This window comes from Sitophilus oryzae, unplaced genomic scaffold, assembly GCF_002938485.1.
Source record: "Sitophilus oryzae breed Bouriz unplaced genomic scaffold, Soryzae_2.0 scaffold_1583_pilon_pilon, whole genome shotgun sequence".
NCBI lineage: Eukaryota > Metazoa > Arthropoda > Insecta > Coleoptera > Curculionidae > Sitophilus > Sitophilus oryzae.
In genome coordinates this window covers 947,956-966,969 of record NW_022146262.1, presented here as the reverse complement: position 1 = coordinate 966,969, position 19,014 = coordinate 947,956, and the positions used below count along the sequence as shown (strand labels likewise).

General features: G+C 32.8%; 1 protein-coding gene across 1 annotated transcript in view; it reads right to left on the bottom strand.

Annotated features, from left to right (window-relative positions):
* The window catches only part of LOC115879657 (long-chain fatty acid transport protein 1-like), a 47,794-nt gene extending 42,281 nt beyond the window's left edge, over positions 1–5,513 (bottom strand). The window contains exon 1 of the mRNA XM_030896571.1: positions 5,256–5,513. Within this exon, the coding sequence (XP_030752431.1) occupies positions 5,256–5,297 (42 nt within the window). The 5' untranslated portion in view covers positions 5,298–5,513. The remainder of the gene's footprint in view (positions 1–5,255) is intronic.
* Positions 5,514–19,014: the final 13,501 nt, after the last annotated feature.

Genomic DNA, 19,014 nt, shown 5'->3' with positions numbered 1-19,014 from the left:
CCAAGTTACGGATGGAGTCTTCCAGATTCTTCAGTTCCGGTTTCAGATGGTTCCCGTTTGGAAAACAGAACGGTTCAGGTCCAGTTAGTGGAGTGTTCGCTCCTTTTCTAGCTAGATCATTTGCTTTTTCATTGCCTTCTATCCCTTGGTGAGCAGGCACCCAGAGTAGGAGGACTTTATTTTCTTTGCCTAATTTGTTGAGCTTCTCTAGGCATTCTTTGACCAACTTCGAATTGATGGTTACTGAGTTGATCGCGTTAAATTGACGTTTAAAAAAAATTTAAGGAAGAAAATCGGCATCATCGTAAAAAAATACATTAGTAAATCTTTCTACTATCTTTAAATATGAAACAGAAAAATTATAAATTGAGTGGGACACTTTAAATGATGTCCCTGTACATACTTTGTATTCTGTATAGATATAACTTAATTTTTAATAACCACACAATGCGGGTCAGATACTAATGTAACGTAGCCAATTAACCTAAAATAATAGAAAAAGTTATAATTTAGATAAAAAAAAAACTTCTTTTCAATCTGGTTTGGTGTTTCGAAAAATTGATGTCAAATGATTCCTATATTTATAATCAATAAATTAATACCGTATGATCGAAAAAAACGGCGTCCAGTTGGCTTGGAAATGATGATCGATGACATTTCCCATATAATTTTACATATACAATGCGACAGCGATCTTCATTTCATAGCCATCGCTGACGTGTCGTTTTTATTCGATCATACGGTATATCTCTAGAAACAATAGGTACAAAAGGTATATATTAATATTAAGAAATATACACCTTTGCACCTTTGGCAAGGTACTTACAATATAATAAAATTAAAAAGAAGCTCCATAGCTGGTTATTAAAAGTGGCTCAACCCCTATAACTTTTTTATTTTTTCAGATAAAACAACGAGATTTGGTATGTTAGTATATGACATAAATTAGGATTGATTGACATATTCAATTGTTTTCGATCATTTACGGTTTCACCGGGAATTACTACAACTTTTGATTTTTAAATGGCACCCTCGGTATTTTTTTACCGTATATGATAGAAAATGACACTCTGAATAGAATGACATATCATATGTCAACTTTTGACATTTTCACATATGATGATTTATTTGAAATTGTAACATGCGATTCATAACGACAATTTGACTCGAAATATCAAGTGTGTGGTGTCAAATTATTCGTAAAAAATGCTTTTTCCAAATATATTATGCTAATGAGCCACCCTCGTTCCATTTGAAAAAATTGAGATATGATTAAAAATACGATTTGGGCATCTTATAACCGGCCAGGACAAGACACTAAAAACATTAGACGATTAAATTTTTATTATCAAATTATTTTTCCAAGGCTCCTTGGTTAAAAATTAGTGTTTTTAACACAGCCATGGCACTCTAGATTTAAATTTAAAATACAATTTGTTTTTGAGCGAATATGTCAAAAGTTGATTCGATTCAGAGTGTCATTTTCTATCGAATAAAGTAAAAAAATATCGAGGGTGCCATTTAAAAATCAGAAGTTGTAGTCATTTCCGGTGAAACAGGAAGTGACCGAAACCAATTGAATACGTCAATCAATCCTAATTTATGTCATATACTAACATACCAAATCTCGGTTTTTTTTATCTGAAAAAATAAAAAAGTTATAGGGGGTGAGCCACTTTTGAGACTCACCCGGTATAAGTGCATAGAGCAATGCAATATGCAAAAAGAAAGTTTATAACATTCAATTAATCAAGTAAGTCAAAGTGTACGAGAGAAGAATAAATTGACACTCATTTTGTTCCTAGTTCTATTCTAAACTTAATTTATTGTCTACACGTGATATTGTCAGTATTATACAATTTTTTTCAATTACCGCATATTGAGTATTCAAAAATATGGATATTTTTAACATTGTATTAATATTTTTTGTTTATTGACCTTTCAGTATTGTTTAATGTTTATTAATCAATACACTAACCTAATATATGATACCGTATTTATTAAAATGAATTATTTACGTGTAGTACTCACTCACGAACTCAACTCAGAAACCGTTCGATGTACAGGGTGGGTCAAATTCGACGCTTTTAAATGGAAACACCCTTTTCTATAGGAGATAGACAAAAACTAATATCGGTGTCTGGAGCTCAATTTTTGTCAAAAACATGATGGTGAAAACCGCATATCGATATCTGTTACTGTTTCGGAGTTACGGGGTGTTTTCAAAAATATGAATTTTTAACAAATCGCTGTAACTTTTTTGTTATGAAAAATTTTGTATTTTTATAAAAACATTTCCAAAGCACCTTTTTACGTAGAATTTAATGGTTTAAGTATAATTTTTTTTAAATTAATAATTTAAGAATTATCAACAGAAAATTTGATTTTTTATATGGGATACCCTCTATATTTTAAATTTATTGAAAATAATTTAAAATTACCTTTCCAAAAATATAACACACTTGATATTTTGCTCGATTCCTCTTCGAGATATAGAGTATATAAACATTCGCCCGCTTTAAATTAGTAGGCTTTGAACGGCACCGGCTGTAATGAAAAAAAATTCTAGCTGTGAGCATCAATTAAAATGAAAATAATATTTGTTATGAGAGATGCAGAATTTTATAACAATTTAAAATATATACCCCCAACATCAACACATTTAAACTATATCTAATAACAATAAAAATAAATAGCAAACAAAGACATGAGATTTTGCTACAGGTGTTCGACATATCGACCGTCTTCTGTTATGGACAGACGGGGCAGTTTTTGAAAATTTCTCGCGGAATTCATAAACTCATTGGGGTAAAGATACCCTCTTATAACTGCTAAGTATTTTTAATTCTTGTCTAGATTATACGGAAGAATAAGGAACCTTTATTCTTCCGCAAATATATCCATAGGATTAGATCCATGGGCACTAAGTCAGGCGGCCTCGACGGCCAACGGCTGGGATCTTTGTTAGCTATCCAATTATTCTTGAGATTGGCTGCAAAAATTTGCTGATAACTTCAGCGTTCAGAGGCGGTGCGCCGTTTTGCTGGAAAAATATTTTCGAGTTCCATTAAGGGCATATCATCAATAAGGGGTCCAAAGCCTACTAGTTAAAAGTGGCGAACTTTTAAAAATTCAGTATTTCGAAGGGGATTATAACAAAATATCAAGTGTGCTATATTTTTGAAAAGGTAATTTTAAATTCTTTTCAGTTAATTAAAAATATAGAAGGTGTCCCAAATAAAAAATCATTTTTTCTGTTGATAACTCTTAAATTATTACTTTTAAAAAAATTATACTTAAACCATTAAATTCTACGTAAAAAAGTGCTTTGGAAATGTTTTCATAGAAATACAAAATTTTCCATATCAAAAAAGTTACAGCGATTTGTTAAAAATGCACATTTTTGAAAAACACCCCGTAACTCCGAAAGGGTAACAGACATTGATGTGCGGTTTTCACCATCATGTTTTTGATGAAAATTGAACTCCAGACACTGATATTAGTTTTTGTCTATCTCCTATAGAAAAGGGTGTTTCCATTTAAAAGCGTCGAATTTGACCCACCCTGTACAAGAAAATCACAAGAGATCAATCAGGCAATATTGACAATCAGGAAAAAAATATATTTCTTGAAAAAAGCAGTGGCGCGCCATAATATATTTTATGGGGTGTGGGCGTACGGAAAATGGAGTGTTGGAAAATAATGGAAATGCCTTTTTACCTGGACAACATATACCAAAATTAAAGAAAGTATCTAAAGTACTTTCCGACATATTGCGAGAAATTCGATTATATTTTATATAATACACCCTCTAGATCAGAAACGAAGTATTTTAGACCCCATGTTCATAAAAATGTAGTTTGATATAAATTTCAAGAATATAGTAGGTATATTTTTTAATTAGGGAGTAAAAATGACACTTTTTGTGGCGAGGCTGTACGTTTGACATACAGGCGAGCCATACAAAGTCAGTTTTACTCCGAATAGAACATGCTGTTTTCTTCAAACGCCACAAATATTTTTTAAACAATTTCAAAAGTTCCAAATAATATAAAAAGATTTAAAAGTAATACCTTGTATGTAATTATATATCGAGATACTATGGTTACGCTCGTTGAATTTGACACTTTATGTCAGTTTAATAATATATTTTCGTACTTTTGTGCTTAGGCGTAAAAGTGCTTTACTTTTGTGACGTTTAAAAAAATATTATTTTGTTGTTTTATAACTAGTATTTTACGTGAAAAAGTCATTAAACCTAATGAAATGTAATTAGACTTAAGTGAATAATACAACAAGAATATACAATGTAACAAAAACTATCTACTTAAAATGTTTAGAAAATCTTTATTAACAAGTCATTAGGTAATTGTTATTAGCATATATAAATAGAAAACATAAATCAACATTGGTTTGTGCTTAGAGATTGTAAATATTTATCTATCAATAACTATAGTATCTAACAGTGAAACTGTTTAAATTTTTATATACAGGGTTTTTATTTCTTAAAACATTTTAAACACACAATTTTTTGTTAAAAGTGAAAAACAAATAGATTTGTGTTTATTTTTGTTTATTTTATTAAGCACTTACTAATGGATAATACTACCACTGCCCAAATGTTTTATAAAAAATCATAGTGAAGATCTCAAATCAGAAACGAAAAAAGAATTATATGACAATAGAGGTAGTAGAATCAATTTAGAGCAATAAAAATCAGAAAAATTCCAGTGGTTCTCAAAATATCACAACTTAGTCACAATATGTTTTGTATTTTTCGAAAATTTTTGGATTAACATTTTTAATTATGAGTTAAAAAATACAAAAACTCGATAATATGGCAACATAGGTAATAGACTAAATTTAGAGCAATAAAGAAACAGAAAAAAATACAGTGGTTCTCAAAATTTAAGAAAAAATCTTTTTTTAATCATTTTTTGGACTTACTTGAAAAACGGTAATGAGAATATGTTTCTTTTATGGAGATCAACCAGCCCTGAAAATATTTGTACTTATTCAAGACTTACCCTATACAGGGTGCTACAAATTCGGGGTACGAGCATTGGTATCTCGGAAACCGTAATAGTTACGAAGATAGTTAAATAGTGTTATCCTGAAAAATTCAGGCGACTTTGTATGCAACTAAGTAATTCTATTGACATGGAGGTACTGAGATACTCGGTATATTTCATATAAAATTTAAGGGTTCTTTAAGAGAAGTGTATTTAATATACATAAAATTCAACAACACTCACCTTAGCGGTTCCATTCGTAGCTATAATTTCCATGCCACTCATTTTATTATATTTTTTCTTATTGTTCAACCACCCACAAGAAAACTAACACACTATCACATTTAATAATAAATAGTTTTTCGCTTTTATATAAAAAATAAATCAATAAATCACTACCACTAAAACTGACAAAACATTTAAATACTATCTATTGATCTGTGTCGATCGATGGGACATCGAATGAGTGATTCTATTATCGACAGAGTACTCGCAACAACAGTACCACAATAGAGTGGGAAAGCTCGTAACTGATACCTGGTAGCAAGGTACCACTGCAGTAGACGGTGCGGCAATTTTCTAAGTGTTCTAGCCCCTCTTTGTTAAGAAACAAAAATTATGGTACCTATGTTTCATAAATTACAGCGCCTTTTTTGTTTGCTTTTGTAGTTAACATACTGTTTTATACAGGGTGGCCCAGTGTTCCTAAAAAGCTCCCATATTAGCATTTCAGAGTTTATATTATACATACTTCATTTTTTTTTGTAGATAAGAGGGCAATGGTTGTACAGGGTAAGTTAATGATAAAGTAAAGTACATATTCTCGATTGTTGTCCGCACTATACGAAAAAATGTTGAATAGAAAAGTTTTAAAGAGAATGTTGAGATACATCATTTAAAATTATTTTTGAGTATACAGGGTGCTCGCATACAAATGTGGCAGATATAACATTTTTTAAACGTGCCACCCTGTTTTTTAATGTTTTTTATTTTAGATTCAGCGTATATAACGTTATTTACTTATAACTACTAGTTTCAATTAACATTTCAATTTATAAAAATCTTAGATTTCAGTACAATTTTCGGACAAATTTCAGTACTCCAACCTGACGAACAATTTTTTGCCAGTTACTGTCATATACACATGGCCAAAATTATTGCATATTACGATATTTTTATTTTATTTTGGACCTAATATGATTATTTTTAAATTTTTGGACATATTGGCTTACTACACGACTAACTAATATAAAATTAAAAATCTAAGTGCAACTAGGCTGTTATTATAATTTTATTTCATAATGAGTGAAAATCAACAAAAACAAATTTCATTTTAACCCATTAGTGCATAATGTATCTTTTAATGGACACATGTATATTTGATTGTCAGCATAATACTATCGATACAAATACGGATATTTTGTGCTTGTTGGGTAGATGGAATCTATAAAAAGTCGTGATAAGCAGTATGCCATAAACATCCATATGATAAGTGCTGCTTTATTAAAAATGGATCCCGATTTATACACCACACGACACGGCGGGTATGTTTTATGTTTTTTTTAATAAATTATATTTCTTATGTTGTTATAAAGTCGAATATAGTATCTTATGTATATTTAGAATAGTTCTACGTTTTCACAGTTATTTATGTTTTTTATAAGTTTATCAAAATCTTATTTTTTTGTGTGATCCATTATAATGGACGCTATGCGTACTGGTACATGTAGCAAACAAAATAAAAAAATATGTACAAGACAGTTTCTGATAAATAATATTTTATAGACTTTCTCTGCATCAGTTATTAGAAATAATTGATGACGAGAGTATTGACAACCCACCGTCAGAATATATAGTGTATATATATATATATATATATATATATATATATATATATATATATATATATATATATATATATATATATATATATATATATATATATATATATATATATATATATATATACTATATATATATTGCCACCAGAGGAGAAGTCGGCTGATACAGAAGGGGATAGCGATGATTCTGACGAAGAAACTGCTAATCCAAATCATCTGTCCAGAGGAATATTACAACAGCCCTGTGAAGTTCGGTTTCATGACTCATATTTTGATGAAGAAGATGATAATATACCTTTATCAGTTATTAGAAATAATTTAGCATCTACATCTAAAGAATATGTTTTACCAATGACTCCGACTGTCAACACATCAAATCCTAAAAGGCGTAGACAATACAATTGTTCTGAAAATATACCACTGTATAACATAAACCAAATTTGTACTCCCAGAGCGCCCTCTGAAGCGGCGTCTTCTGCCAAAACGCCTCTGGAATTTTTTAGAGTGAAACTCTAAAAATCATCAGAAAATTTTGGAGTGAAACTATTATTGAACATATAGTGACTCAATCAAATAAATATGCTCAGCAGAAGAATGCCCCTTTCAATATTACCAGAGAAGAATTTTACGTAGTTCTTGGAGCTATGTTGCTATCGGGATACACCAAATGTCCGAACAAGCTCATGTATTGGTCAAGTACTGAAGATGTCCCAAAAATTCTTTATAATAGTATCCGACTCAACAGATTTGAAATTATAATACAATATCTCCATTTCAATGATAATTTTTTAAATACACATACAGATAAATTGTACAAACTACGCCCTATCATAATACACCTGAATGAAAATTTCAGGCAGCATGGTGGCTTGGAAGAACACATTTCGATTGACGAGAGCATGATACCATATTACGGCAAGCATTATGCGAAACAATATATCAAAACCAATTAGATTTGGGTATAAAAAATGGGGTCTTTGTACCAGGACAGGATATTGTGTGACATTTGATATATATACCGGCAAATCTGATGCACGTGAAAATAAATTTGGGCTTGGTGGAGATGTCGTTCTAACATTGTTAGAAAATACAAAAATATGTCCTAATTCAGGGTATAAAATATATTTTGACAATTACTTTACAAGTATTGGATTACTTGATTATCTTGCCAATCGAAATATTTGTGCAATGGGAACAGTTCGGGAAAATAGATTGGAACGCTGCCCCTTTCCCGACAAGAAAGAGTGGAATAAAAAACCAAGAGGGGCTTATAAATTTATGGCTAGCGAATCAGTTCTAATGGTTAAATGTAAAGACAATAAAGTCGTTACAGCAGCATCTAACTTTTCCTCCAACAGTATTGTTAAAACTTCACGATGGTGCAGAATCACCAAAACTAAAAAACAAATTGATCAACCAGAAATAATTATAATATGGGAATGGGAGGAGTTGATAAAATGGACAGTCTAGTGGCTGTCTATAGAACAAGAATTAGGCAACGCAAATGGTACTGGCCAATTTTCGCATATTTAGTTGACGTTTCAGTGTCTAATGCTTGGCTACTCATGAAGAAACACTTACCAAAAGATAAAAACTGTTCAAGTTTACTGGTTTTTCGTAGGTACATTGCAAATTCGTTATTACAAACTTATGGGACACCTTCATCAAGAGGTAGAGTATCTACTACCACGAATGATGTGAAGTTTGACAACACTAGCCATATCGTAGTGTACAGTGAAACTCACAGAAGACGTAAACAATGCACAAAAAAAGCCAATTTCATCTGTGGGAAATGTAATGTCGGTCTACATCCCAAAGGTTGTTTCAAAACGTATCATATTAAATAAGCCTTGAAATTTATTTTACTATAAACAGTTTAAATAAAAACATAAAATAAAAAAGATTTTTTACAAAATATGAAGTTTTTTTATGACATTTTTACCCAGTTGATAAGAAATGCATGAAGTCAATTTTCAGAAAAATACATACAATGTTTAGTTTCTCTATTTATTTTCACTGTTATATTACATAAACTAATAGATATAATTAATTTTCCAAACTAATTTCAGAAAAAAATAACTTTATGCACTAATGGGTTAAACAGAAAATATTGAAAACAATTTTAATTATTTCGCACAACTAATAGTCTGTATTACCTTCTCGAGCCTCAATGCAGGCTGTTAGACGACGTGGCATGCTCTCAATTAACTACAGGGGGGATCATTCCCTTTGGCAATATGGCGTTTTAGCATGTTCCAAGCATGCTCGATCACATTCATATCTGGAGACATCGGTGGCCACCACAATTTTCTTATACCCATTTCCTCACAAAATTCGCGAACCACTAAAGTGCGATGGAGAGGAGCATTATCGTTCATGTAGGTTAACAAATTCATCCACCACTGCCCCTCGAAATGGACGCACAATAGACTCTAAAACGTCTCTAGCCCTGTCTCTAGACCTGTCATTGTGCCATCAAAAACAAGAGGAGTTCGAGCTCCGTGCATTATACCTGCCCATACCATAATGCTTCCCACTTGACACGGGGTTAAACTGCATTCAAGCGTGCTCGTCTTCCAGATGCCCTCCAGACCAAGGTTCGTCGCGAGCAATGCTTCGGAACACGTAGAGGCCTCCTTAAATGTAATCCTCTGTCATGGAGTCTTCTTGCTATGGTCTTTCTTGAAACATTTACTCCTTCAAGGCGAGCTAACTCATTTTTAATAGCAGTACTAGAAAGTAGGGGATTGTGTCGTGCAATTAGGGATATTTGACGGTCTTGCACAGCAGTAGTAACTCTCTTTCTACCTCTTCCAGGCCAGTCTGTATACTAGTTTGTCTCCTTGATTTTTTTTAATATTCGCGAAACATCGCTTTGTAGCCCTGTTCAGACAGTGTTACTATTCTGACTCTATTAAACTGTGAAATAATGTTTCTAGGCATTTTAAGGCCAAAACAATGGTCAAATTTCTTCTGAAACCCAAGAGACCACAAATCGAAATGTGCAAGAATTTGTAATACTATGGGGCTGAACGATAAACATTGTTTACCATATCCATTTTAACAAAAAAATGTTTATTACAGATTATCAAAGCTATGTATAAAAAAAGATTCTTTAAATTCCTTTCCGTATATTTTTAAACGATATATATGCAATAATTTTGACCATGTGTGTATTCTGTTGCTGAATTGACTATACATTTTCAACAAACACCACATGATCGAAAAAAAAAAAACGGCGTCAAAGATGTATAACGATGCCGGATGGGACTACTCTGTCCTTCATACCAGGCATCCTCTACTGTCATGTATCATGTATCACGGTCGGAGAAGTGTGTGGCGGGACCAGGTCAAAAGGATGCGTGGCTAGATAGAAGACTTGCCTCTCCTGGTTTCAACCTTGGAACACCAGAGGGCAACCTATTATATTCTCGTCTCCCTTAATTCTACATGCGGGGCTCTGTAAAAGTGGACCGACTAAACCGTGCGGTGTACCACCAGCTTTGCCAGAACTTCAGTGTAAGGACATCGAGTTTGCGAGTCATCAAATCGAGGGAGGAGGGCCACAGTTCTGTCCTCACAATAGAAATTGACCTCAAATCCAAGGAGGTATATAGAGAAAGAGAGATATATACTCTATTATAGATCCAGGATAACACCGATATCAGGTCTAAGGATAGACGAAATTAAAGAGCTGGAAAAGCAGCCGGAGAAAAGCTTCTCGTCTGTGAAGGGCACGGAGAGCTTAATCCCAAACGTGGAAGGGTGTATACCAATGGTGTATACCTTTGTTGGAGGTTGATCAGTTGTTGTTAGAGGAGGATGGGAAATATCCTGTGCCTCCTACAACAGAAAAATCTCCATGTATGATGGGTTATAACTCAAGAAAGACACAATAGATCTTTAGGGTCGCGGTGATTAACCTCTTTCCACTCATTCTACATTCTAGCCATCTTGAGCTTCTCTGCTATTGAAAATTAATATTATTGCATGATCCATCTACATCAATTAATAATTATGAGTAGATAATTATTATCTAAAAACAAACTACAATTTACGAAATGTGTCCGATATAACACAAAAACACACATTAAATTTCACTTTATTTGCTCCATATGTGTGCAAAAACTTAAGATTACACACATCAATTAAAATCTAATAATAATAATAATTAATTTGCGTAAGATACCGCTTCTTGTACGCAACGTCTCGCATACAGACGCTTTTTGTTAGTCTGACGCTTTTTTATGGACATAAAATTAATTTTGTCTATCGAAAATGTAAATTAATCACATAGATCTCGTTAGTTTTAGTCGATTCGGGGTCAGGTTAAAGTAATAAGTGATATTCAATGGTTTTAGTTTATAAATTGTTTTTTGGGGAGGTCGATACATACTGTGGAATTTTTTATATAAAAAATACACACAAAAGTGCTATTACGTACTTTTCTTTTGAGTTGGCAACATCGTAATGTTTTGAAATGAATTTAGATTGGCGCGAAGCCGGTATATTTTGTAAGAGCAGGTACAGATTATCAAAAATATACCATCATCCACTCTCACAACGATCTAACCCACCATTGAACGAAATATTTTCTTTGCGTGTCAAGGTAACGAAGTTTTTTTTTTTGCTTTTTTCATAATATCAAAACAAGTTGGCTCTTTGACGTAAATGGTGTAAAAAACGAACGTTTTAATATTTGGGAATTATATTTAACATTAAACTGGTAGATGGAACTGTAAACAAAGCATTTTTTGAAAATGCCTGTTTTAATGGGTACAATAATTAACATAAGTCAATAAATTAAATTTAATGTTTTTATCCAATTATAACGAAGTGTTTAAAGTGATATTTTACTAGTGGAATACTTTTAGGCCCAGCTATTTTGAGATCAACGTTGCAAACTAATTTACTCTACAATCAGTTTCCAACTAAAATGAAACTACTGAACGCACACGGATGCAACTCATTCTGAATCAATTTCAGTCAGTTGGTGTAGCAGTTCAATTAAAAAAAATTACAATGTCAAATTCCGAATATGAAATGAGAATCAGATGATGAAGACCTCATTGATTTTTATCCATTATTTTATTATTCCACTCGCTTGTTTCTACCCTTAAAATTGAGTTTTTGAAGGTGCTGACTCCATTATTTGGGGACTGGAACCTTGGACCACGAAGTTCATTCTTAATTCTTGGAAAAGTACAAAGAGTCGTTAGGACTTAGGTCGGGACTGTATGGAGGATGGTCCAACAATTCGATGTTTTCTTGCTTTAAAAACTCAATTGTTGTTTAAGTTGGGTGGGGACTTGCATTATTGTCTTGATGGATGATAATGCGTCGTTGAGGGTTGGTTTTTCGAAGCTCAGCAATTACAATTACTTCCGGCAAACAAATACAAATAGATATGTACCAATCAGCAGTAACAGTTCTTTGATCTTGCAGAGGAATTGTTGCTACCCGGTCTTGAGACGTTGAGACAAATGTCGCCACCATCTTTTTGGAAACACTTCGAGAATGGATAACTTTTGTCGGTTCTGGTTCATTTCGGAACACCTAAACAGCCGATTGACGTTTATTTTCGGGTTTACAAGAGCAAATCCAGGATTCATCATCACTGACAATACTGTATATATTTTTTGTGTTTTCTGCGTTAAACCGGTGTAGAGTTTTTTGACACAAATTGACTCTATTTGCTTTCTGTTCTTTCATCAACATAGATGCGGTATTCAACGAGAAACTATTTTTTTTAGACAATTCTTTATGTAAAATTTTTTGAATTGAGGTCTTTCAAATGTCCAATGATGCTTCTATTTCACGATACATGTGACATCGAAAATTGTAAAAAGTTATTGCGTGAACATTTTCTCGGCTTAATTCCATTGTTCAACTGACTCTTCAACTTCAAAAATTCAACTTTAAAAATGCATAATTCTAAGCGATCTAAAACTTTGGCGTTAAGTTAACTAACTAAAGAACAGATGACAGTTAATTTTGATATGTCACAATGTTGACAGGCGCCTACTATGTTTTTATAAGCAAAATATAAAAGACAACCCTCGTGTTTTAGTTCTTTGCTTGCATTCTGTATCTCATTAATGTAATATTAATAAATACTAATTTAATAGCTTGAAATGTTCACCGGTGTCCCAAATAATCACTGCAATGCAAATCGATTTATTGAATATAAAATGATCGCGTTTATTAAGCAATCTCGATAAATGAATACGAAATATTGTTAGAAACCGTCATTAGCAACAGGATGCGCAATTAGAGTTACAAAAACGTATAGGTATATGAAAGTAAGCAGCCGGTGTGGCCGGTGGAACGGTAAAGATTTTACTCATCGTGCATGACCTAGGTGCAACAGTTTTACCTACTTATCAAATGTAGAAAGCATAACGCAGTCTCCATATTGCCCGTAATCCATTTTATAAACATGTACACTGCATTTATTATAACCATTGTTTGGCTTTAGTTATGTAATTCGATTCAAAAGTTAATATTCGTTTATTGGTAGATTAATTTTTGGGAAAGATATGCAATAGTTATTTATGTATCAAGGGAATTAAAGGGGTGTTAATTGCCGAGGGCAAAGCTTCTGTCTGACATTTACTGCCCGATGTTATTAACACTTTATATATAATTACCGTGGTACATAGACAATTTTATTTCTAACTGAATTTAGTACATTTTGTCCCATTTTAAAACGACACAAATGTTGTATTTATTAATCTTCCGGTATATTTATATTAAGGCTGCTAGTAGAGGTGGGAATTGGTGAGTTCCTTGGGAGGAACTAGTTCCTTATTAGTTCTAGTTCCTCCAGAGGAATAGTTCCTTGAACTAGGTCTTTAGTTCACAATAGTTCCCGATTAACCCGTTTCTTTGCTAATGAGTTTCGTTATCAGTCACAACTATTCACAGTATGATCAGTATAATCTTTATAATGTACGAAATATAACGAGACTTGTAATTGCGTATGTTAAAAACATATAGGTAAGTTTTATTGCAGATAAAATCCATCGTCGTCGTCTTGTATTATATCTCGGATCTACAGACTAAATAGATTTCCGTGAAACTAGTCTTGTAATTAGTTCCTCTCAGTCCTTTCGGTCCGGGACAGGTAACATACGGCTGGCACTCTCCACTCCCGCCTAGCATCGGGCTACGATCGCGCTGGCCCATCCGTACGTAAGCTAGTCTTTAATTAGTTCCCACACTTAGTTCCTCTAGGTCCGGATCCGATAACATACGGCTAGCACTACACACTCCTGCCTAGCATCGGGCTACGATCGCGCTGGCCGCATATTATTATTTATCGGTCACAGTCTCGATCCCGGAATAGGTCCTGAGGAACTAGTTCTTTGAGAAACCGGGAACTAGTTCCTTTCATTCCGGGGTCGGAGGAGTTCATTGGAACTAGTTCGTTCACGAAATGCACTTTGTTCGTTGCCATTATGATGCCTAGTGATGAGCAAATGCAAGACCAAGGCATTCTTCCTTGGTCTTAAAGTCTTGCTTAAGGTCTTCCTTGGTCTTAAAGTCTTGCTCTTGCAGAGTCCAGTCTTGGTCTTTGCCTTGCGGTAAGACCATACTCTTGCAAGTCTTATACACCCTCTACACTATTCGCAAAACACTTCGAAACAGGTCAAGTTCGCGTTTCGTCACTTAATTTTGTCGCATCTCGGCTTATCTTCGGTTGTCTAGGCCTATTTCCGTTTGTCTTGAGTTTTATTTCTTAAAAACGCCTCGAAAGGGCGTGGGGGATTTTTTTTGGCGTTTCCTGTTGTCTCGTTCAATTTTGTTTTGTCTCGAGCTACTTCCACGTCGCGACGTGTCGGTATCTATACCCGAGACAAAGGACTTTTTTTTCATAAGTCTCAGTGAAATAAGCCACTACAAAGTTTCACCTTGATTGTTTCGCGAAATAGTACGAAGAATATAAACGCGTGTTATAAAAATTTTGTGGAAGCTGATCGAAACGTTTCTCGAGACAATTCCAAACAATAAAAAACGTATAATAACAATAAAAAAAGCTTGTCTCGGTCGATTTCGATCTGTTTCGGAGTTTGCAGCCGAGACAAGCCGCAACATAATTTTACACTTTTGTAATATATTTTTACTAATGGCACTCTCTATTTAAAACATTTTTGTTTTCACAAAGAAGTTGTCTTGCTATATATTTTTATAGAAAATAAATAGTAATAAATGTCATTTTGTTTTTAAGCTCATCACAAATAAAAAAATATGCTATGATTTTAAAAACAAAATAATTTTGTTTTTAGAATATAATATATGTTTCTTATGTTATAGATGTTTGTCTGGACATTCTAATTTAGTTAAAGATGGATATAGATAAACCAATTAAATTAATTACTTAAGTAAGTTCTGTTGTTGTCAAATAATTACTTATAAACATATAAAATAGGTAATTAAGTAAAATGTTAAAAAAACTTGAAATGTGTCTAAAAAAGTATTAGGATTGAAAGTCCACGGATATCAATGCTTTTGTTTGATTAAAGGATATATACAGGGTGGATAATGTTATAATAGAACGACTCGATGTTCGTGACGAGCGAACATTCGCGTGTTTATACAGGGTGAGTCTTAAATAAGTGGTATAAGACTGGTAGATATCGATAAAAAAAATATTTTTCCCGTTATTCAAATAAGTCCAAAATAATCGAGTTATTCCAGTTTGAAAATTAAAAAATAATAAAATTTATTTATTTTTAAAAAAAATTGAGAGCCACCGGACTTTTTCTGTATTTGCATCCCTTTTTGGTGCCGTAACTATGGTAATATTAATATCAAGAATTAACAAATTATACCTTAGTAATTTGCGGTGCACAGGCAGTTCTAAAAAGTTTTCTAAAATATACGAGATAATTTAAAAGAAAATGTACGGCTTTGGTATGGGTTGGAAACCTTCATAGACGTGTTCCTGACCACACCTGAAAATATTTGCACTTATTTAAGACTCATCCTGTATACAGGGCGGCGCACCTAATTCGCCTCGGTTGATTATACGAAACCGGAAAGATGTAGAAACAAAATATTTTATGGGTATATGTGGGAATGCAATGTGCATAATTCAACATTATTTTGAAATATACAGGGTGTGTTAGAACTAATATCCATACCAAAGTTATATTTTTTCTTATGGAACACACCCGGTATTTAATTTCATTTTTGGATTCTTGGACATAAAATAAGGCATTTATTATCTTTAAGGGTTTAATATGTTTAAAAGCTTTGGTTTTTGAGATATTTAAAGATACTTAAATATGCATACGGAACTGGACGGAGGTGGAGAGGCTGTTTCATGCAGCAGAAGATAGGGAACTCTTCAACGAAATAGTCATGGAGATCGCCAACGCCTGAAGACAGGCACGGCACCGCAAGAAGAAGAAGAAATATGCATGCTATAATAAAAAAGTTTGTCAACGCCTTGTATAGTACTTTTCAGAATTAATTCTTGTACTGACTTTTATACCAGTGAAATAAACTTTGCTAAAAAATTTTATTGTTTCCTTAACTGTATACAGGGGTATCAAAAATTGCTGGTCTATTTTAAATATTTATGTTACATAAAAATTTCGTTATTTCAAATGCAACACTTTGTATTTTTTAAATAAGTCGAAGTAGTCGTGCAATCGTGATTTTACTTTACTTGATAGGGAAAGGTGTACCGGAGAAATGTGGCAACGCCGTAACAGCACATCATCGCATTTCTCTCACTCCGACTTAATAAGATCCCTATGCGATTTACTTTCACACATGTAAATACCGACCCAAAAGTAAAAGTTGCCAGCACGGTATGAGACACCCTGTATACTACTTTTATATTTTTGAATTTGCAAAAATTAATATACAAATGCTGTTATTACAGGAGCTGGTCAATTAAATTCAAAATACTGAATTTCTTCAGAATAACAAACATTAAGAACCAGTTCATATTGACGTCATCGAATTTTCGAAGAATAATTTAGAGCTGGGACAAGTATGATTACGTCACAAACCCAAATGTGAAAATGTGTTTTTATGCAAATTTAAAAATTCGAGTCTATATAAAGAAAATATAAAGTTTATTTTTAAAACTAACGTGATAGATATTTTTGTTTTGAACTCATAGAGGTTCAAGGGAAACTATGATTATAAATTATATAGTGGCGTAGTATTATAAGATGACTACTTATTGAATCAATAATTTTATGAGACACGTGGGAATACTAAAATGAGTTGTTTAATATGAAAAATAAATACTAGAGAGCAGTAGTTTGGTCGTCAGGGTAGGAAGGTAGGCGGTACCCTAAAATTTTGGCAGAATTTAAGCGAACGCATTACATTATTTACTATTAATGTTGCCAATACATAAAAATACACGGAAGAGTGTTGTAATAATCAATATATTATTTTAATATTTGTGGTCTTGTATATTAAAATATTCACTACCGCTTGTGTTCGCTGACTGTACCGCTGCGTTAGAAAACAAAATAATTTTGACCGTTGGAGTACTGCCAACGCCTTTGTTCGGCGATTTCTACATCGCCTACTATCAGAGTCGATGCTCGACGTACGGCAGTCTTCTGTTTCTGTCTGACTCATCGTACCGTAGCAACGCGACGTAAGTCGGAGTTATCGAGAGTATCGTATTAAGGCGGGGCTTAGGCGAAATCTCCGGTCGCCTTCGCATGAAGTCGTGGAGGCTCGGTAGGCTTCAAAATTAAGAGGATATTCCCGATATTTCATAAGGGGATATATCACATTTCGTTAAGGGGATATTTCATATCATTCATTATACGTAGCATTTAAAACTTTTATATGAAAATTCAAAGTGTTTAACACAAATGTATTTTGTATTTCAGAACACGCCACAGAAATAAAAGAATCCGAAATAAAATAGCGCGTTATTTTATTCGGTGCAAGAAGAACGATACAACAGATATTACAGAAAAGTCTAAATGTTTTTAACCTAGAGACAACATATATTTACGAACTGGGTTAGGGTATTATGTAAATTTAGGAGGGGGGGGGGGCAAATAGACGCAACTAAAATTTTGTCGCCTACCCAGTCACACGGGCAAGGTTCGGAAAACTACATGTTACTTTTAAAAACTACATAAACTACATTACATGTAGTTAATGTAGTTTATGTAGAGGGTGTAGTTTATGTAACCTATGTATGTAACTTTCAAATATCAAAGGTTTGAGGTGAGGTTATAATAAGTTGAAGCTTTAAAAACACATAATGTATTTAAGAAAACAGAAGAAATATGGCTTTAAATATATTTAAAGTATAATATTTACATCATATTATCTCTATTACACCTCATACAAAGGAAAATTATTCATAATATCAATACATAGTTTATTAACGTAGTTTTCATGTAGTTAATGAACGGGAAAAGACGTAGTTTTTGAAGAAAAACTACACGTAGTTAATCAGGTAAATTACGTCTTTATTAACTACTTCCGAACCCTGCACACGGGTCACGACTGTCACGAGCCGCCAATGCTAGAGAGAAATTAGTAAAACTTGAAAATGACAAATATCTGATTTGGAAAGAAAAACTTCATGACAATGAATGCAAATTGGATGATATATTTTAGAAATTACGTTTTTTTCTTTTCATCTAACAATTTTAATAAGAAAATTAATTATGAAGCAATTATGAAAATTTTCGAAAAATAAAGAAGAAAGGTTTTAACTAAAAATAAAACAACAAACATGATATTAAATAACTTTATTATATATTTTTGATTGATTTTATTCGAATAAGTGACAGACGTAAAAATTAATAACAAATACTATAATACGTTGTTCTAAGACAACATTTTTAATATCCCCTACTCAGTCTTCTGTGACAAAAGCCAAGTGACAATTGAATTAAGTGTATACCATTTAATGCATAGTATAGTACGTAGGTATAAAAAATGTTAAACATTACTTTAGAAAATACTGTCTGATGAATATATTACATAAATCCAGTAATTCCAGTGCTAACAGCTAAGTTTAATAATTATTTTTAAAGAGGTGTATTCATTTTACATTTGATTATTAAAGATATAAAGTTGAAAAAGTATTTTTTAAGTGGTTCAAAAGCCTTTCGTTACACATTATTTTTAGTACCCTAGACAAAGTTTCAGAATTTTTA